Here is a 22595-nt window from a genome sequence, read left to right as displayed (position 1 = left end):
TTAATTAACTATATGTCTATATCTTTATAGTAGTATGAGTTTTAATGAAAAATCAGAATTCAATCAAGAATTTATTAATTTCGTGAATATTTTTTTAGTAGAATATATAATCTCGAGTGCCTATATATATGACGTTATATTATAAATAAATATAAGATTAAGTTTACTATGTTCAAACTATCTCTAAAACATCTTGAAAGGTTTAAATAACATTTTGTTTTTAATAATAAAATTACTAATTTTTAGACTTTATTTTAGAATACGATGTGAATATATTATGATTGGGTAATTTTCAGATCTCTTTTAATACCAACAATTTATGGTCTGTTTTGGGGTATATAAGTCATAGATGAAGTATAGTGTCATATAGCTTCCCCTCTCGTGTATGCCACTGCAACTCTTACTGCTCCATATACAACGGCGGTAACGTCTGAATGAATAATTATATTGTGTTTTACAATTATTTACAAAATGCAGGTAGATACCAAAATTTCTGGGGCCTAGACAACCACCTGCCATAGAAAACACGTCTTATCATATATGCTTACAACAACAATAACAATGTATATAAAATCAGCAAGATCGCCAAGATCTAATACAATTTAAAAACATTTAGTAATAATCACGATACCAGCATACCGCCAAGCACTCGAGCAATTTTTCCAACTTTTAGCAACGTCTGCACTCCACCGTAATTCAAGTGTTCGTTTTGATATAATTAAATGGTAAGTGTTGACTGGTAAAAAATATACCATAAGTAGGATTGGATTCTACTCCTTAGTAAATGGACTATACTATGGTAACATACTAACATTGAATAGCGGTATGCCACTTACTAACCGTTAGATAAAAGCGATTCAGAAAATCACATCGCTAAATTTTTTACCCAGAAATCACGGTTCAGGGAGTAGTATCTGTCTTTAGCTCATTTACAAAATAAATCTATCAAATAATTGAGTGTTTATCGTCAATTTTTAGAAATTGAAATTTTTTTTAAGAAAAATACACGGAATGTTTGAACGAATCTAAAATGTTTTTAGCGATGGTTAGATTTAAAAAAAATCTATATATATTCTACTTTTTTGATGCATTGAAGGTCATATTTAGTTATATAGGACATAACTACTATACTTATTTATTTTAAACAAAAAAATTCAACGCTTTATTGAAGAATGTCATAACATATTAACATATCTTACATATCATCATCATATTATATTTAACGAAGTTTATAATTATTTAATATTTGTGATAGTGTAGTATAGGCAATTTAGCCTACATAGGTATGAACATAACAAACTTTTTATGTAGATTGTAAAATCATAAGATACGGTGAATCATATTTTATTTTTTCGGTAGACACTTGTTGTTTTCCACGCAGTAGGTATAGTAGATAGCAGATCCCGTCGTATTACACGAATGATGTCCATAGAAATGATATTATGCGCCCCTGAACATCGTATAACGACAATATTTGCGTATCGTATAATTCATATTCATATTATCATACTTCATACTTGACATACCTGCACAATAGTCAATAATAATATACTGCAGACACGTTCTTTCGTCTCATCATGAATACTTTATATTTTATAATAGTATTATACCTATCTACAATTTAAATACAAAATAATATTATTATTAAAATTGCAGCAACGAAAAGGTTTTACGACACGCGTCATCGTCGTCATGCGACGTTCTGTAATTATTTAATGACAAAATTACATATTATTCTATGATCCCTCGTGGCTTGTACAATATAGCGGACACGTTGACAATTTCTGTGCGCCAATATTTTATTATTAGAGTAGAGCGGTTGCGATTTCTAGACGACGAACCGTCCAATCTCCCGACCTACGCGGAAGCCAAGCAAGCGTAACAACACCAGCGCAAAGACAGTTGTAGTACACCCATGATGATTTCGTAGTTAGAACAGACGAGATTTCGGAAATCATTTCGAGGTGACCGCCGCCGTCGCGGTCTGTGGCACGCGGCATGTACAACAGGCACACACGATAGTAATATTATTATTATTAAACATGAACCGTACTACCGAACCTGACGGAGTGATGACGACCACCGCTCACCGAGTTCAATCGACCTCGGTTTTTCGACCTTAATATAATACAGCGGATGTGATGGCTAGGCGTGCGTGTCGTGATGTCGATGCGAAACGAGTACGCGCTCGCGAATCATTCGTATTGTGTATAAAATATTTAATACCTACATATATATTTTAAATAATATTATAGTACTAAGGTATACTTGTACAATACCAGTAATACAACGGACACAAAACACCGGCCCGGTGGTGTACTGCCGAAGTGGTATATACAATGATAATATTATTGTGTTACCATACCTACATTTTTTTCGATCAACCGACGACCCCGTACCACCTGTGTTTATGAATTATGATATTGTGCGATAAACTATAAGCGGTCATCTGATGGAAAGGTGATTGGAGGCTGAGCCCCCTCTCCCCCCCCCAAATGGAATTGTATGTACGTCCGTGAACCTTGTACAAATAATAATCAAAGCGAAGGACGCTTCACTACGCTAGCCCTTCCCCTTCAAAAAACAAAAAAAAATTCAATCAAATTTCCAGCCGTATAATTTACATGGGTACACACCGAATCATTGGAGCAATCGAACAAAATGTGTTCGTTTGTCGTCTGTCTTTTAACAGCCATTCAGACATCGAGATCAAACTCTACAAACGATAATTACTTTCACAATAAGCCTACATAGGTAGGTCCATAATCATTGTTAGGCACTGTAGGTATCGAAATATATCGCGTGGCGAAAAAACCCAAACGCACGTTTGGCAGACGCGGAATGACGTAAAGACGTAAACTAATTACAATTTATAATTGGTCACGAATTCTTACACTAAAGCAGATAAGGAATTTGTGTCATCAAACGAATCTCATTTCGAAATTTTCTTGGTCGGAAAATTGTCACGGATTTATGAATAATATATTATAATATGTATGACTTTTATCATTGGTATATATCACCTACAAACGTCAATATAAATGGTTTGCAATTTCTATGCCTATTACGGACATTTTTACATCCGACAACACGGTGGGACCAGCTTCAGTTATTGGCTATATGCTTATTTTATATTCGTGTTTTATTCAGATCTTCTAATCTAATGCAATTCACAACGGCGTCCGCGTGGATATCGCGGCGTGTTATCACTTATCAACTATAGGTATCATAGACATAACGTTTCGTTGGCCTCGGATGACGTCAACGCGACAAGACTTTCGGCACAAACGAGGCTATCGCACGGTCGCCGCAGCTGGCCCGAGTGCTCGAAGCTCGAGCCGGGACGCAGCGGTAGGCATACAACGTCCGCGGTGCAATTTTTTCGACAACACGGCGGCGTGCAGCGATAAACTGAATAAACTAATAAATAAAATGATTACACTTCTATCCGCCGTCATTCGTGACTCGTGTCTCGCATGTACCTGCCCTCCTATAATACAGTTCATACCTACAACAACACCGTCTAGTGCGAGCACGCACGATTTTTATAATTAGGTATGCATAAACAAATAATGACGATTTCCCGGCAAGCACATACTACGAGAATAGTACGGGAGGGACGCACTCCTCGTCGATATCACTGTTATAAGTACAAAAATAACAATAATAATAACTGTAAAGTCGAGCATGGCGTCAACGCGGTGGAGAGAAACAATATCATTATTCGAAATAATATTCATCGGAATAATAATGGTGTGGGTATATCGGGTGTAAGCACCGGTGCAAGCCATAGACAAGACTTACATCCAGCTTTTTTAAATGATGCGCATTAATACCGCTGTCGAGGCGAGTATTGCGCTGCACAGTCGGTACGGGAAAACCGCGTGGTAAAAAATAAAAATGAGCCGATGGTCGACACGCGGGAGCGCCGTCGGCAAATGGGAATCGTCAACCGACACGAAAATACGGGAATCGCGAGGGGTACCAGCGACTGCGGAGGAAACGCGATGATAAAGTAATCCGTGTAAATGATACGGGTCCACGAACGGGCCTAGCCAGCTGCTCAGCGGACGACGGCGCGGTGGTCGTGCGGAGGGGAATTTACATCCGCGGGGCCTGTTGAGCGGGTAGCGGTCGTCGGGTCCTTTACAGTATTATTATTATTTAACATTATCGTCATCTCGTGCGGCGTCTGGTCCTGGTGGCTGGTGCACGAGTGATCGCACGCACTCACTGCCTCAATGGCGCGCCACCGATCCGCCCACCGACCGCGACTGCCGCAGCCGACTGTCGCGCGCTCTCCCGTCGTGCGATTGCGAGTGCGGTGAACGTAAGCGCTTAGGAGCTCGGAGAGTGTGTCGTGTACTATTATTATTATTATTATTATTGTGCTGCACTGACTGGCGACTGCCTAGTGCGCGCTCTCACACAATAGCGGACGATGTGAGGGCAAGAAAGACAGGAAAAAAAATACAAGCGAAAAGCAATTTTTTCGTTCAAATTTTTTTTCCCTTCACTTCCCGTCACCGCCGCCGCCGCCACCGCTCGTTTAGTGTGCGTGTGCGTGTGTGTGTACGTGCGTGTGCTTGTGGAAAACTGCCGTCGCCGCACTTTTGCCTGGGGGGGCCTCCTATCGCCAAAGGAAACGCGAAGACCGACGACAACTATAGCACAACACACTACCCCGACGGAGCCACCGATACTCATCTCAGCAGGCAATCGTGGCACAGCGAGGACATCATCTACTCGACCATACACATCCACCGTCGTGTCGATCAGGTCTGGTCGTCTCGTCTCACCTTCACCACGTCAGGGCGACTTCACTATCTACCGGCCGGACATCCTGTCCATCAAGCAGCCAACTCTCTGCTACAGCAGTCATTATCGTACTCACTTTCTGCAGTCCAGTCTTTCATTTTGAAATGCCACTGTCGTCGGACTGCCATCGCGTTCTTTGCGACGCACTGCCAATGTCGGCGTCATTGCTGTAATATACACCGTCGTGTTTTTGGTGAGTGTTCTTTAGATGTATAGTTGTATAGGTCAATGAAGGTATGTATAATATTTCCACCTAGTTCTGTCAGTGCATTTGTAATCCTAAGTCAGACACTTTGTATTCAATTTTCATGGATTTGTTTTTTCATAGGTCAGCTTTACAGCACAACTTTTGGTTAATTCTCAGTAAATCTTTTTCTTTTAACCTAAACAATATTTAATTTTATTAATTAATAGTGGGTAGTTATAAAACTGTTTGTTTAAAATGTAAGCAACAGTAATTACAAATATTACAACGATTCATTTTTTTTTTTTTTTAAATAGGTATTGATAAATATTTTATTATTTTATGGAGTTGATGTTCACCGTAGTTTATTTTGAGATTTCTTTTGTACTTACTGCCAAATAAAGTAATAATATAATTGCTCACATTTTATAGTAATGAGTGCCTATCTTAAATAAATTTAATATTCATATTTTTTTCAATATTAATACAATTGAGTAAGTGAGTTCATTCCTAAATAGGAATATCTCATTTCACTTCGGTATCTAATGTTTCATTTACATAATTTATTAATCCATCAGATTGAAGTATGAATTAAAAATATTCTGGATGGTAGGTATAAAGATTGACAGGGTAGAATTATTCGTTATAAGTAAAAGTATTTTGATAGATAGATACCTAAACCTTCTCAGCTTATAAATTTGATATTATATAAATAAACTAAATTTTTCTATTATTTTGTTTTCAATTATTTACAAGCTGTCTGCTTAATACATTAGAAAAAGTTGTAAAAACTATTCATAGGTTTATTAACTGAATAATAATTTACTCTGTAATTTACTTAAATTTTTCTCAATATTTTATACTTGCTTGTGTTAGATAGGTAGTGTGTAGAGGTACTTAACATTTCTATCATAGGTACATATTAATTTTTACATCATTATTATTTTGTTTATTATCTTATTTCAGTACCTACCTATTTAAATTTAAATTTGTGATATTTATATAGGTGGTTAATTATACATTGAAATTTGTTAAAACAAGAGATAAGAATTTGTTATCATACATTCTGAGTTCAGAGTATTAACTTTTAACTACCAATTCATATATAACCCTATGTAGGTATTGATTTTGATCAATATTGTGTATTGTAGATATTTTATAGATTATTTGGACCTGAATATTATATATCAATTAATCAATAAAGTACCTACCCAAGTTATTTATGTCACGTATACACTATTGTACCTATTTAATATGTTGCTACTTTGTACTTAGTATCAGAATCAATTTTCCTTTGAATAATTTTTGTTAACATAGCACGGTTTAATAGGTATGTATGAGTATATTAAAATTATATCTGTCAATAAAAATAATATTAAATGACTGTCTAGATTTTTTTACTGGAAATAATTTTTTTTTTTAATTAAATACGCTGAACTTTATGATAGGTACCTTCATGTTTTTAATTATAAGTATACTTAAATTGTTGTATAAAATACATTCTAAATTTATGAATTTCCAATTAAATACAAGTAGATAAAATGTACAGGCTATTGACTACCTATTACCATTTAACAATGATTATAAATACTAGTATTTATAATCAATACTATTATCTATTGATTATAAATCTTCCTATAATATTATTTACTAACTGAATTTTATATATGTTTTTGCTATTCAGCAAATGCGAAATTGTATAGGTACCTATTATTTTATTATAGAATATAAATTGTGGTAGATTTGTATTCATTAATTACTTAATATTTTATTTAGGTAGTTATGTGTTGACAATTAAAAAATATATTAAGTTATTTTGAAAAATTATATAAATAAGATGAATAAATATTTTTGTAATTTTTATTTATAATTTCCAGGTGGAGTAAGATATTTTCTTATTTTCAACAACATACTTGTAAAAACTATGTCATTTGTTTTTTAATATGGCTATGGTAACATTCATAAGTCATGAAATTTTTGTGTACCTATGTGTAATATTATAAAAAGTAATTAACAATGGATAATAGAAGATCTTGGAAGGGACAACTGTCACTGAAGGAGTCTGAACATCGCCGATATTCAGATTCAGAAGAACACAAGAGTAAAAAATCAGTGTCAAATAATTCAGGTAAGAATTATAATTTTATTAAATTAATTTTGTAATTTTAAATTAAGAACATTTTATCAGAATTGTATATCTATATTAAATCTTTTTTTTTATAAATTTAATTTTTACTTTCAAAATTAAATATTTGTATTGAACCCTAAAAGAGTATTACTTAGACATTTAGTTTACCTTTTAATGAAGTAAAACGGTTGAAAATATTATTTTTCTTTTAAAATATAATTACAATTTTTCCATACTGTCAGGAAGTAAAAAAAAAACAAACCATGTATCATTATATCAATTGATTGCCTATATAGTTTAAGTGTATTTTATAAAATTATTGAAATATTTAAACTTAGTATGTCTTGATCAAAATAAATTAGGTATGACACAATTTTAATTATTCAGTAACAAAATATTCTAAAATAATTTGAATATAATAATAAGTACAATCATAATAAACAGTGTTGGTTATGTTATGTTATAAGTTACAAAATAAAATAACTAACTAGATTACTTGTTAGTTACTCAAGTACAAAAGTAGTGCCCAATGTTACAATGTTGCAATTTTTATTGTACAAATATCTACAGCTACACTAAAGTGCTTTTCAATAGAAGTACTTGAAGGGAGTAACATATTAAACTTCATAACAATTCGTTTAATCATAAGTAAACTGCTTAAAATTTTTAAATTGACTTTATAAACTGTATTATAACATCACCATTGGGTTGATCAGAAACTTATTCTTCATTAAAGATAAAACTCGAGATAAAATCATAGGCTATAATCAATGTTTATAATTATAGTCAGTTAAATTGAAAATAATATTAACCCAAAATCGTTTATTTATATAATTATATTAGATTATACTGGAAAAATGTTATAATTACATAAATTATTAATATAATTAAATGTTCTGATGTAGATTTGAGTGGAAAGACTGCCGCGAAGTAGCATCACAATATATCCCCCCCCCCCGAAAAAAAATTTAATTTATAAAATAACACATTCTTCTACTAAGTTACTGCTAAATAATTAACATAGTTACTCTTGCGTTACCCAAAAATTATAATAACAAAGTTACTATGTTACCATGTTACTGAAAAGTGTAACTATGATACAGTTATGACTTTATGAGTAATATACATTGCGTTATTACCCAACACTGATAATAAATTATAATATGTTAAAATCATAAAAATCTAAAATAAATAATACATACAATTATTTTTTAAACAAGTAGGCATAAGCTAAAGTAATTAAAAACCATTTTAGAAACTTTACCAATCATATTATTAATTTATTTTATTTTATTATTATAAATATATATACAAATATAAATTATTTGTCATAAAATGTACCTATAATTGTAAAATCCAAATAAAACCATACATTTTTTAAATCTAATAACGATGAGTAATTAATTTCATTCATATTGGGATGCAGTAGTTGAATTATAGTCTATAGATATCAGCAGGATAAGATTTGATTGATTGATTTATTAAAAGTTTTTTATTTTATATTTTGTTTTATAATTAGGAATATACAAAACAATTTTTTTGTACTTTTTTTTAAAATTATAACCTTTATAAGTACAATAGTTCCAGTTTAAAGTTATTTAGTCTTCAGTGTAATAAGAAGGGCCTGTAAAAACTTGTTGAGAATTATTAAATGACCAAAATGTTGTTTTCATAAAATAAAAATTAAATATTTATGAATTGACCGAAGTTGCCTTATAATTTTTTAGATCTTAAAAGTTCTAATTAACTTAAACTGTGATGAATTTCAACTGTATTCACTTAAAATTACAACATATTTTTAGAATTAATGACTGAGATTAATTTGCTTGGAATTAAAACTATTTTAACTACAGAAAAAGAAAGGTTTTAGTGATTTTAATCGTAATATAGTCATTATGAGGAAAAGTATTATTCACAATCATGGTTTCATTACCTCAGATTCACCTCATTCTTCATAAAGGTATTATAAATATTCAAAATAGTCCTACAATGATGTTTGATGTAGGTATTGTTCTTAAAATAATTTTTATACTATAAAAGAGTAATTATTATGTTTAATTTTTTGAATCAATATGGTAATTTAAGCTGAAAAAATAAATTTAAGTATTTAATTAAAGTTTTAAATTACTTAAAGTATTAAAGTTTTTCATGGTTTACATAATTTATAATTTTTTTTTATATCCCTATGTATAACATAAATTGATAGATGTATACAAATTATTTAGGTAGTTTAGGTTCATGTACTTTATATATAATTTATTTTTAATTACAACAAAATTATCATTCCAATATTAAAAAATCAATCATATTTTACTTAAATATATGATAATATTATTTAATATTACATTTAAAAATAGTGGGAGTAATTTATAGTTGTATGTGATTAGTTTGCCTATTATTTTGTTATGTTAAATTTGAATGACCTTCAAAAGATACTTTTATATTTTTATTTAATTATATGTTTACATTATTATAATATTTTTGATTCGTAGTCCCATGTGCTTATATTACAATGTAGCTTGAGTAATGAGTTTAAAGATTTTGTAGTTGTATGGAACAATGCCAATTTGATTTTGATGTCCCTTATTTAAATAATTTATAAAATTGCTTGTGGGTAGTAGTAACTAGTGACTTTAGTGCAGAATGTTATAAATATTTTAACCACGCAAATTCATTTAAAGCCATTTTAGTTCATAACATTGTATTAGCATATTTTAAATTTTAAATATGAAACTTATATTATGTTATATTTTAAAATAAAATAAAATAAAATAAGAATTAAGAATCTAACATTAAACAGAATGTAACGAGTTTAATGTGAATCAATTTTTACATAAAATGACCTTGATCCATAAACAATATTAATAAATAAAAGTGGTTTTAAACTTTTAACATCTCGAAAAAATTTGTAAAATAGAATAATATTTAATTTAATATTGTTCTTACATTTTTTTAAATTATGAAAATATATTTTATGAAACAAAAATTAAATTTGCATTTCTTCAATTCTAATATATTATGTTTACAGTTATAGTAGTACTAATTTTATCAGTTGCTTTAAATTTTGTAAATTATCTTATAACATTATCAATATCCATTACCTATTTAAATTAAAATCTATTTGTTCCAATGTACTGTGAACAGATTTAAATGTATACTATGGTCTATGAGTATAAAAACTATTTTTGACTATAACATTTGTATATAATTATTTAATTTATTATCAATTCAACAACTTAAATTATTTTCAAGGAAATTTTGTAGTATAGTATGTATTGACTGTTTTATAGATTTTAATAAATTATTTTTTCAAGAATAATGTACAATTGAACAATATATTAAAACATAAGTGTGATATAATTTTAATTTGATAGATTAAGGGCACACCTTATAGATCCAGAGTTGATGTTTAAGAGGACGTGATACCCGATTGTGTTGTCTCCATGTTACAAGTGCATAACATAATAAATTTTATGCTCAGCAGATCACGTTTAGCTCTGTTAGTTTAAAAATTAGAGCAAAACGAGTGAATAGAGTGTTTTTATAAAATTTGATGTTAACAACATTATCTGTGTTTGTATGTGGGTTTTTTTTTAAAGATAGTTCAATTTTTTAGCAAGTTATGTGTATATAAAAAAGCATGAATTAAAAATGCTCATAACTCACTTAAAAATTAAGTTATCGTAAAAAACTCACATACCAACACAGATAATGTTCTTACCATCAAGTTTCATAATAGGTCAATTTACTCTAATTTTTAAACTAATGGAGTTGAAAGTGATCTGCTAAGAGTACATTTGTTATGTTACGCACTTTTAAGATGGAGAAATAAAATATGTGTGTAGCGCCTCTTAATTATTTTAATTGAATAATAATTATGTAAATATTTGGCATTGTGTCAAAAATAAAACCCTAAAAAATATCATCTTAATTCGTTTTGTATTACAATCAAATTTTGGTTAATCTTTTAACTTTTTGAATGTTAATAAATCAATAATAATTTTCATTATTTTGGATTTATTTATAAATTTAAATTTCATTCTAAGCCGTTAGCACCAAAAATATTTCTATTATATTATATTGTAGTTTGTTGACTTCTAATATTAAAATCTATATTTAACCTTTGCTAATAATTATCAGTCTTTAACCTATTTGAATCTTACCTGATTCACAGATTTAGTCTTGTTATTTTTTATAGGTTGTATATTATTTTGATTAAGCTCATCTGCTTATGAAATATGTGCATCGTGTTATCGATTTGTAATCAATAAGCTTAATTATTATTTAATAATGAATTACATTTTATAGTGATATTTTAATCTTTGATTTGATATTCATTATCCATGTAGGTATACTGCAATTATTAATATAATCAGCTGTTGATTTGACTATATTTACTATTTAATATTTAGTTAATTATTTAATAATTTTAAATATTCAGTCTCAATGTATATTATTATAAATGATAAAAATGTATGTAATTGTTTATAAATACCCTTCTAAAATTATCATAATTTTATAGTACTAATTTCATACTTCTAAATTTTGTAATTAAGTTATTCATATTATATAATACACGAGGTAATAAATTAGGTGCGCAGTTTATCAATTTTCCTATCAAAATCAGATTTATCTTTAGATCCATTTAAAAGTTTCTTAGCTTTACTGTCATCGTTAGGTATTACTAAATTTAGTTTATTAATTTAAAATAAAAAGATTTTTCTTTAAAACAAATATTCTCAGCAAAAACAATAGTCTTTCAAAAGCTATAAATATTAACATAGAAAATTCATATTTTTAATACTAATAAATTCAAAGTTTTTAGCTTATATTTTATTTTATTTTTTAGTAAACGAGGTTAAAATATTTGTTCAAATAAAAATTGTATTATAATTTTCCTTCTTAGAATTTGACACCAAATTTTTAGATATATCATATTGTCCTTACATACATTTTTACAAAATATTTATAAATTTATCAAATGTGTATTATAAACATTGGGTTTATCTCATACTTCATAGTATCTATTAGCACTATCAGATTTAGAAAATTTAACGCTAGGGGCTAATAAAAAATGCAATGCTCCTTATGTAGTTAAAGGGATGGAGTTATTACATTTTGGCTAACTATTAAATTTATCAATTTTTATGGAACATTATATGTTACTCAAGTATAGTTAACACAATATAGACTAATATTTTAGAATTATTTGATTATTTTCTGTTTTAAAATATTTTGCAAAACAAATATTGTTGTTTACACTTTCATAAAATAAAAAGTAAGGTTTTAGTAGATTGTAGATTGATGTAAAGTGTAGTCCTAGTTTCAAAAATTGTTTATCTTTTGATTTATGGATGAAAGATACTGAGTTTATTTTATGTTTATTGCCTTAGATATTTCATTGTTCATTAGATTTTAATTGTGTTAAACACATTATTACTACGCCAGAACATTTTTATGAATTTAAGATGAATATTTTTTTACTTAAAAATAAACTATTTTTAATTCTTTATTTCCTTTATTTTTAATTGATTAATTTCAATTTTCTTGTTCATATATATTTTAATATGTTATTTAATTCTAATTAAAAAACTTGAAGTTTGTTTTTCATCACATGATACATTCAAGAATGTATATAATAGTAGTTAAATACTACTGTATGAAATTGACTTCATACTTAAGGTACCTATGCACATTTTATGACTATATTTTTATATTTTGTAATCCTGGTTTCTAGAAATACAATAATAAATGATTAAAAATTATATTTATTAATCAATTAATTCAAAAATATTTATAATATAAAATTGAATACTTAACTATTAGCAATAGTCTATATGTATTTACCCTTTATTATGTGTGTAGTATATAAAATTAAAAATACTATAATATATTGTTTGATCGTTTAAAGTATCATAGTATCATATTTACATTTTTTCTATGATAGATAATATGATAACTGTTGTATCTGCAATTTATTCTTATTTGTCTTAATGTTAGTTACAAGCAATAATTTTAAAAGCCTTTTTTTTTATTACAATTAATAAAACCGTAAGCAGGTACTATACTGTTCTATTAATAAAGTTTCATAAGGCTGGTTTTTAGAAAATTTGGTTATGATTTAAGCTAAGATACATTGTATTAACCTATATCCTATATGTATATTATATTTTTTTAGTTTTAAATTAGTTTTATATAAATTACTAATTTTACTTCTAAATTTGTAATACCTAGTTATAAAATTAATATTGCTATTAGTATCTTATTTTATAATTTGTTCAGAATTTCTAAAAATTAACCCAGCATTAATATAAACGTTTATATAGTTCTCTATGTGTTTTGATATTTATAAATTATAAATATACATTAATGCCAAGTAAAATGAAACAAAAATCAATGACATTCATAAAATATTGGCACATGGTTTATTTTCTTGGGATTTTGGCAGATTTAATACTAATATTCAGCAAATTTGAGGTCATATGTCACTGTTGGCATTCATTCTTATTAGATTTTAGCTATTGCAATTTGTCTTTCATCTTTCAAATATCTGTAATATAAATATCATAGATACTATATAAATTATATGATATTGTTTTGAATATATACATTGAATAAATTAAGTTATGAGTTATTAAATAATAGAGTAGACCATAAATTATGTTAAGTATTATCAATTAATACAGTTAGGAGATATTAACTAAGTTATTGGTTTTTTATTTAAATTAAATATGGATTTTAGGTATATTAGTTTATAATGTATATATATTTATTACACTCATTGTGTCTGTTAAGAATTTTCTTCTGTTAGTTTTTTTTTTGCCATTGTTGATTTGATAAAAAATATTAAACACTAGAATGAAACAAATTAATACTAAATCAGAATATTATGTATATGTATACTAGTTATTAATTTTATAATATATTCTCTGTATTGTTTTATTTTGTTGCATTGTGTAATTCAAATCTTCTTTTATTTTTTGTTCTGTTACTATATTGTCTTATATTAACTGCCAGTAGTTTTATAAGTTTATAATTTTGTAGGTTATCTAAATTTTAATGTTTCAATGCATTATATGACAGTAATAATTATTACCTATTGGTTCTATTTATTTTAGAACTACAAGTTACATGTTTTAAATACATGATATTACATTTATCAATTTAAGTACCTACTATGATAAAAATAAATAATTGTTATGTATTGTATTCATGATATTAAATAGTGTTGGCAATTTCTAAATAACATTTTGGCAAAATGTACATTTTAAAAATGTATATACTTTATCAGTTATTAAGTATGAAATATTTTCATACTTAATACATAATATACATTGTCTAGTTTTTATTTTATAATTTCTTTTATTTTTCGAGTTATCTGAAGCACGTGCCAATTAAATTATCTACTATATTTTTTCATATAAATATGTATATAACTATTATAATCTTGTCCTCTTAAATGTATCATGTGACTAATTTGGTCAAACACTTAAGAACACGCTCATTACTATTTTATTTTATCTACTTTTTAGTACAAGGTTCGTGATTTTCTGTAACTAATGTAATTTATTTAAACACTAGTCTTCAGAGTTACAAGTTGTAGGTTTCATTAATAATTTATAGTTGAAGCTATTAACATTACTTTTCTGTTCAATATGTGTTATGTTAATTCTTCTTTATTTGTTTGTGAACAAAATACTCACTTAAACAATAAAACTGGTGAGTTATGTATAGTAATACATATAACACTTAATTTTTTAGGTTGAGCATTTTTAATATAATAATGACTTATTAATAATTATTTATTATTAACTAAATTGTTCGTCGAGTATTAGATATATTTTACAAGGCATTCGGCATATTAAGTATTTAGTAAATCATAATTATTACTTTTTTCATACTAACTATACTTGTATAGTACTTGTTTGTTTTACACATAATTTAGTAAACAAAAACCTTACATCAGCTTGATGGAAGATATTCAATTGAAAATATTTCTGGGAAATACCACCATCAAACATAATTGTGTTTATTAGTTTATTTCATTCAATTTTATGCTTTTTAATATCCATTGTAGTACTTTCTCGTCATATTTTTAAATTTAAAATACTAAAATATCTCATTTTAATTAGTTTAACTTAAATAGTGATTTACACTCATTATTTATAATTGTTGATTTCTGAATTCTATTATTTTTGATAAGTTATTGGTTTATTTATATTTTTTCCCATACAGATTACTTCATTAGTATTTAGTATAAAAAAAAACTGCATAACATTATTTTCCTTATTATACTTGTGTTGTGGCTAGTTCGATATTAACATTTATTGTCTTGCTGCACGAGATCCCATTGATACACATTTAATTAAGTGAAACTTGCTTTATTCACAATTCTCTGTATTTTATATTATACACAATATTAAATAATGTTATTTTAGCAAATACAAACTATTTAGAGCATTGCCACACAAGTGCTTTTTATAGGGAAATATGTTGTAAAATATAGTTGAATGTGTTAATAACATTATGTTAAGAAGAATTCAAATTTTAAAATTTTATATTGCAATATTTACTATTAAAAAGCTATTTTAATAGTGTTCTCATGGCAATACCAATTATGGTTGTTTCAAATAGCATATTGCATAATAAGATTTTATTGTAAAAAGGTTTCATACTTAAAAAACTATTTAAGTTACTGTTGTAGTTAATAACCAAATTCATATACAATAAGGACCACACTATTTACTGTTGCAGAATTTTAATTTTTTATATTCTTAATACAAAATACATTATTATTGTTTGAAAATTCATTGTCTTAATGCTTTTTAAGTTAAATAACTTTTTACTTAAATAATATTAAAACAATAAAAATGTTATGGCTCAGAAAAATTGTCTTCTGTTTGTAGTATAAATTTGATTTTTCAACTTTGATTGTAATCTAAATTGCAAAATGGTTTTCACTAAGAATTTATGAATGTTCTTAATTGGAAATAACACTTCACCTTAAATTATCTACCTAACTATTTTACTATAAATAATTGTTTGTTTCAAACAAATGAATAAGAGATCTCTGGAATTATGATAAATATTTTAGAAGTATAAATTACCTAGATAGTATTATCACCGTTAGGTTATCAAATAAATTTAGTAATTTTGTATGTCTTTATTTTATTAATTTAAGGTATATTTGTTTTAAAATTAATTTTGCTCAAGTATAAAAATTAGGCATTTTTTCCTCATAGTTGGGTATGATTTATCAATCCTATATACATTCAAAGCCAGAAATGTTATAATGGCACACTTCTAACAACTAATCATTGGTTAGATTTTCCTAATGTTTTGGTTAAATTTCATTAATTTTGATAATTATATGCATTTTTAAAATGTGCAATTTCACTTTAAAATCATGTTAAGTTTATGATAATGTAAATTTAGTTATACCTATGTGTTTAATGTATATTTTGAATTGTTATGACTATTAAAATGTGTCCTTTGATTTATAATTAATAGTTAAATATTTGATTTTAAATCATTATTATGTAGATATTATAACTAAAATTTAATTATAAAAATTATAACCATTTGTAGGTTTTTCTGACTACTATGAATATTGTACTGAGGCTAAAGCAATATTATATATTTTTATATTACAATTTTAAATGACAAATATATGGCCTTTTTAATATTTTATAATATTATATTAACTTTTTTAAATTTATTATTTTGTTAGTTGGAATTACTAATTATATTTTTATAACAATTTAATTAATAAAGTTAATAAAGTAATTTTATTAATTACTAAATATATATTTGACTAGACTAATATTACAATCATATAAATATAATATGAATATGTATTGGATGTGCTATTTCTAAAAAGACACAAGTATGCTGATATTTAAAAATGTATTTGTTTAGATAAAGATAGAATTAGGTTTAAAACTATTGTATTTATAGTTATATGGAGATAGTTTGAGCTTGTACTTCAAAATAATCACTTATAATTGTGCTAATAATAACTTACCATAAATTATTATCTTATTTTGTTTTTTTAAACAGTATAGTTATTAATACTTTATCAAATCTTTTTAATAAAAATCCATATTATATTATATTATATCAGCAGTCACCAAGTGTAAATGTCAAATGTCATCAATACCATTTATTGAGTAATTTTAACATCGTATTTGATTATTTTAATACAAACCACAAACATTAATGGTGTAAAAAAACTCAGATTAACATTATTGCTATACTTAAATTGATTAAAATATTAAAATGCAGTTAACTTAACTATCAATAATTTACTTAAATATTCTATACCCCTATAGTACTATTAATTGGTATAATATTGTTATAACTAACATTTATAGGCTGAGCTATAGTACTGTTTTATAATACTGTTGAATAATTGTATCATAAGTAATATTGGTACATTTTATTGTATACAATGAGTATAGATTTATATTTTATATTTACAGAATTATCAAATTTAGTTTTGATGCGCAACAGTACATTGGGTCAGTCAGCACCTTCCTTATCGAATAGTTTGGTGTGTGAATATAAAATAGTATAATTTTATTTAATTTGAAATTTAATATGATTTAATTTATTTCATTGTAGAGAGAATTACATGTTGCCGGGTCTGGAAGACGTTCTAACAAAGCTAGTCATAGAAAAAGCTTTATATCAAATACATCACCTACATTACCGAGATGTCATTCTCCAATGTCAAGTAAATTGTTTATGGATAACATTATTTTATATAATGTTTGTTATTTAACTCATTGATTTTTTATTTATTTTAAATTCAGGTAGTCCATTAGAAAGTCCTAAAGTTGTTCACTCACATCCTCATTTTCCATTTGTTTCAATAAAAAGGTAATTATTGGTGTATTAAGAATAATCTTTATGATTGTTTGAGATTTTCTATTTTTAACATGATAATTTTGTTTTTGTAGTGTATGTTTGAGATTAATAATATGTTTTAATATTTTGATGTATTTATATCTTTCTAGGCCATATAATTTACTCACTACAGATTGTCGTGATGGAAGAAGGTGGTCAGTTGCTTCATTGCCATCTTCAGGTTATGGAACCACTTCTGGAAGTTCAAATGTTTCAGTAAGTGCTGTCAGTCATATGTTTTGTATTTGCTAAATAATTTTTAAAAACCATAATATCAATTTCTAGTCACAGTGTTCCAGTCAAGAGCGTTTACATCAGCTTCCAAATATGCCTACTTCTGATGAATTACATATGTTTTCCAAACATTTTTCATCCAATGATAGTACTCATAGTGCTGAAGAAGATAACATTATCTACCGTAAGCCCCGTTTCAATCGACCACGTTCAAGAAGTTTAAGGTTAATAATCGCTCTATTAAATTTATATGAGTATAATCTTTTTTTTTAACATTTGGCTTTGTTGCAGCAGTCCAAGCAGATCACCTGTTGTTGATAATGATATTGTAATGATGAATGTGCTTTATAAAGATAGGTTTCCCAAGGTAAAGTTTAATCTTGGTGCTTAAATATTTAACTTTAATGTGTTATAGTTATTACATATAATTATGTGTTAATTTAGGCTACTCATCAGATGGAAGAACGTTTAAGCATGTTTATAAATGAATATGAAAAACTTAATTTAGAACACATAGAAATATCACCAGATGCTGTACCTATTGTTAGATTTGTTAACCATCAAGTATTGGAGATAGCTAGAGATTGCTTAAAAAAATCTGAAGAAAAATTAATTACACGAGGTTATTTTTATGAAATGTCTGAAAACTTGGAATTATTGTTGGCTGAGGTATGTTGTGTAAAAAAATATTTATCATTAAATAAAATTATTTGTTATTATTACAGGCAAGAGAAAAGTCGGAAGAAGCCGCTGCACTACTGACAGGAACAATGAAAAAATTGTTATTAATAATATCTAGACCAGCTAGGTTGCTCGAATGCTTAGAATTCGATCCTGAAGAATTTTATCATCTGTTAGAACAAGCTGAAGGTCAAGCTAAAATCTGTCAAGGTATTAAGGATGAAATACCACAATATATAATAGGAAAATTAGGATTAAATCGTAACTCAGTTGATGGTATGTGTATATTTAATTTTTAAAATTTTGGATGATGTATTTCTTAAAACTTATTAAAAGTATTTCTATATATTTTTCAGATATTGATGTAAACTTTCACAAGTTAGATGAATATTCTTCGTCTTTAATGAAAAAGACTCAACAACAAAGTACCAAAAAAGATACATTTTCTTCTGTAAGTAACTTAATTATCTATTTTTATTTATTTTTTATTTTTTACCATTTATTGTTTAATTTTTAGCCACCATCAGAAGTCGATTTTGACGTAATTAAATTGATCTCTAATGGCGCGTATGGCGCTGTATATCTTGTAAGACATAAACAAACACGTCAAAGATTTGCAATGAAGAAAATTATCAAAAATAATTTAATGTTGCGTAATCAAATTGAACAAGTATTTGCTGAACGGGATATCATGAGTTTTACTGACAATCCATTTGTGGTCACTATGTATTGCAGTTTTGAAACAAGGGTAAATTTTAATAAATTAAAACATGAACTATATTCAAAATGTTTATTGTTTTATTGTGTATTTAGAAACATCTTTGTCTTGTTATGGAGTATGTCGAAGGAGGTGATTGCGCATCTCTTTTGAAAAATATTGGCCCTTTACCTCCTGATATGGCAAAATTTTATTTTGCTGAAACTGTACTTGCCGTTGAATACCTTCACAATTATGGTATTGTGCATCGTGACTTAAAACCTGACAAGTATATAATAAATTCTTTTATAAATATTTGAATTTGAATTTATTATTGTGTTATATTTTCAGTCTTCTGATTACTGCATTAGGCCATATAAAACTGACTGATTTTGGATTAAGTAAAATGGGTTTAATGTCATGTAAGAAACTTATTACTAAACTTATACAATAATAATTATTTCAATTAATCATTATAAATTTAATATTTTTATTGCTGTTATAGTGGCAACTAATTTATATGAAGTTCACGTGGACAGAGATACACGACAGTTTTCTGACAAACAAGTTTTTGGTACTCCTGAATATATAGCTCCAGAAGTAATCCTAAGGTATGTATATAGGTGTATGTAAATAAAACAGTGATTAGCATACTATAAGTATCCATATTAATATATGCAATCATTATTATTTAAAAATTTATATTGAAGTTTACAAAAATAATATTTATTTTTAGACAAGGTTATGGAAAACCAGTAGATTGGTGGTCTATGGGAATAATATTGTATGAATTTTTGGTAGGGTGTGTACCATTTTTTGGTGAAACACCGGAAGAACTTTTTGCTCATACAGTAAATGGTATGAATTAATTGATGTTGTAGAACTAATTGAATTTCTTGATTAAAATTTATATTTTTAATTTTTATAGACGATATTGAATGGCCCGATGAAAATGAATGGCCAATCCAGCCTGAGGCCAAAAATATAATATCATCATTATTGCAACAAAATCCAAGAGATCGATTAGGCACTGGTGGATCTCATGAAGTCAAAGATCATCCTTATTTCTATGGAGTTGATTGGAACTCATTATTGAGACAAAAAGCTGAATTTATGCCACAATTAGGCGATGAAGAAGATACTAGTTATTTTGATTGTAATAATTATAATGTAAAATATTTTACTAATTTTAAAATAATAATAAATTGTAATTATTTCAGCCAGAAGTGATCGTTATAGTCATGAAATTGATGAGGATACAGATGATGACTCGTTGATTTTGGGTACATTTTCATCTTGTTCGCCTCAATTCAAAAAAGTAGCAAGTAAATTGTCAATGAGCAATGAATATCCATCGTTATCTCCTTCAGTGAACTATAAAGAAGATTCTTTATCTATCAATAGTGGTAAGAAATCATATTTTGGTTTTTTGTTATTTGTTTGTACATGTATTGATTAAGTGTATTATTGTATTATTTGATTTTAATTGAGGTTTTTTTATTTTAGGAATGTTTGACACATCAGCGTCAGAAGGAGAAACGGTTGATGAAAGTTTAAAATCACCTGTAGCCAAAAAAATAACTATTGAGAAGTCACAAAATGAAGACAATGAATCAAATACTCAAATCAGTCGTAGGAGGCGCTTATATAGTAAAGAAAGTATACCGAAATTCTCAATTTCAATTGAAGATGATCGTTCTCCGTAAGCCTTTAATGTTATTTTCATACTCTTGTATTGAATAATGAAATATAGAAAATATTTTTTCTTATTTTATTTTTTTTTTTGCTTAAAAAAAGTTGATTTGAATTGGGAGAGTAGTATATTACGTAGTATATATAAAATGAGTGTTATTTGCTCAAGGGGAATACATTTTAAATGCATGCTATTATATAATTGAGTATTATATATATTATTTTTTTGCTTAAAATAGTAATTTGAACTAGTAAAGTAGTGCATTACATAGTATGTATAAAACGAGTGTTATTTGCTTAAGGCGAAAAAATTTTAAATGCATGCCAATATATAATTTAGTATTATATATTTTAATTTTTTGCTTAAAAATAGTGATTTGAACTAGGAAAGTAGTATATTACATAATATGTATAAAATGAGTGTTATTCACTCTAGGCGAAAATATGTTAAATACATCACAATATATAATAGTATCTAAATAATTAATAAATTAACTTATGATATGATTAATAAAAAAAACATTGATTTGTGGTTTATTATTAATTTGTTGCTCTATCAGTAAATGTCACTTATAATCTCGAGGATTGGGCAGTATTATTTTGAAATTTAAATTAAATAACAGAATTTGCTTTCTATCTTTTTTCTAGGTTAATGTGAATGTAATTCAGTTTTTTTTCAAATGTCCAGTTTGTACTTTTCATTTTTGTCAAGTTTTGATGATTGTCACATTGTAATTTTTCATGTTTTTCTAACCTAATAATGTATCGAATAATTTGTGAACATTTTCAAATTTGATTTTTCAAATGATATGCTGAGATTATTTAGAAGCAAAAAAAAGAAAAGAATTTAGAGTGCTGTTTTAAGTAAATTATTATTCTTACTTCAATTGTTCCTACAACATAATTTATTTCAAAGATTGATACTTTTTAAAAATTTTAATTATTCCATGAAAGCATAAACTACCTCAACAATCTGCTGTGAAAAAAAATGTATGTATAAAATAATTTGTTTACTGTTGCAATTATGATTTGTCAAAAGTATGATCATATGTCATAATACATATTTAAATTGTATATGTCCCTTAATCTATTTGCCTTATGTATCAAAATAATTGTGATCATATTAAGAGTATAATAACTATTATTATATTGATCTTTAAATTAGAACAGATACTATTTATGTACATTTTAAAATACATAGAATTAACAATTTTAATCAGTACTAAATCTAATATAAAGTAAAAGATTTTAAT

General features: G+C 26.8%; 1 protein-coding gene across 3 annotated transcripts in view; it reads left to right on the top strand.

Moving 5' to 3' along the window:
* Positions 1–4389: 4389 nt before the first annotated feature.
* Positions 4390–22595, top strand: part of dop (microtubule-associated serine/threonine (MAST) protein kinase dop) — a 30738-nt gene continuing 12532 nt past the window's right edge. Inside the window, exons 1-19 of one of the 3 annotated variants that reach the window (XM_089217703.1) lie at positions 4390–5011; positions 6880–7130; positions 17612–17682; positions 17754–17865; positions 17945–18011; positions 18149–18254; positions 18324–18496; positions 18564–18639; positions 18717–18941; positions 18998–19229; positions 19310–19404; positions 19471–19701; positions 19767–19939; positions 20002–20072; positions 20156–20261; positions 20387–20508; positions 20579–20806; positions 20871–21056; positions 21157–21352. In XM_089217703.1, coding sequence (XP_089073829.1) covers positions 7019–7130; positions 17612–17682; positions 17754–17865; positions 17945–18011; positions 18149–18254; positions 18324–18496; positions 18564–18639; positions 18717–18941; positions 18998–19229; positions 19310–19404; positions 19471–19701; positions 19767–19939; positions 20002–20072; positions 20156–20261; positions 20387–20508; positions 20579–20806; positions 20871–21056; positions 21157–21352 — 2582 coding nt within the window. In that variant the 5' untranslated portion in view covers positions 4390–5011; positions 6880–7018. Of the gene's footprint in view, positions 5012–6879; positions 7131–14701; positions 14850–17611; positions 17683–17753; positions 17866–17944; positions 18012–18148; positions 18255–18323; positions 18497–18563; positions 18640–18716; positions 18942–18997; positions 19230–19309; positions 19405–19470; positions 19702–19766; positions 19940–20001; positions 20073–20155; positions 20262–20386; positions 20509–20578; positions 20807–20870; positions 21057–21156; positions 21353–22595 lie in introns of those variants that run through there. The other 2 variants (XM_089217704.1, XM_015518793.2) reach the window with 2 other exon arrangements.

The sequence above is a fragment of the Diuraphis noxia genome, unplaced genomic scaffold, assembly GCF_037042655.1.
Source record: "Diuraphis noxia isolate RWA-SAM2 unplaced genomic scaffold, SU_Dnox_SAM2 contig0001, whole genome shotgun sequence".
In the NCBI taxonomy this organism is placed as follows: domain Eukaryota; kingdom Metazoa; phylum Arthropoda; class Insecta; order Hemiptera; family Aphididae; genus Diuraphis; species Diuraphis noxia.
Note: the sequence above shows the minus strand (reverse complement) of the source record. Positions and strands in the feature narration are given on the sequence as shown.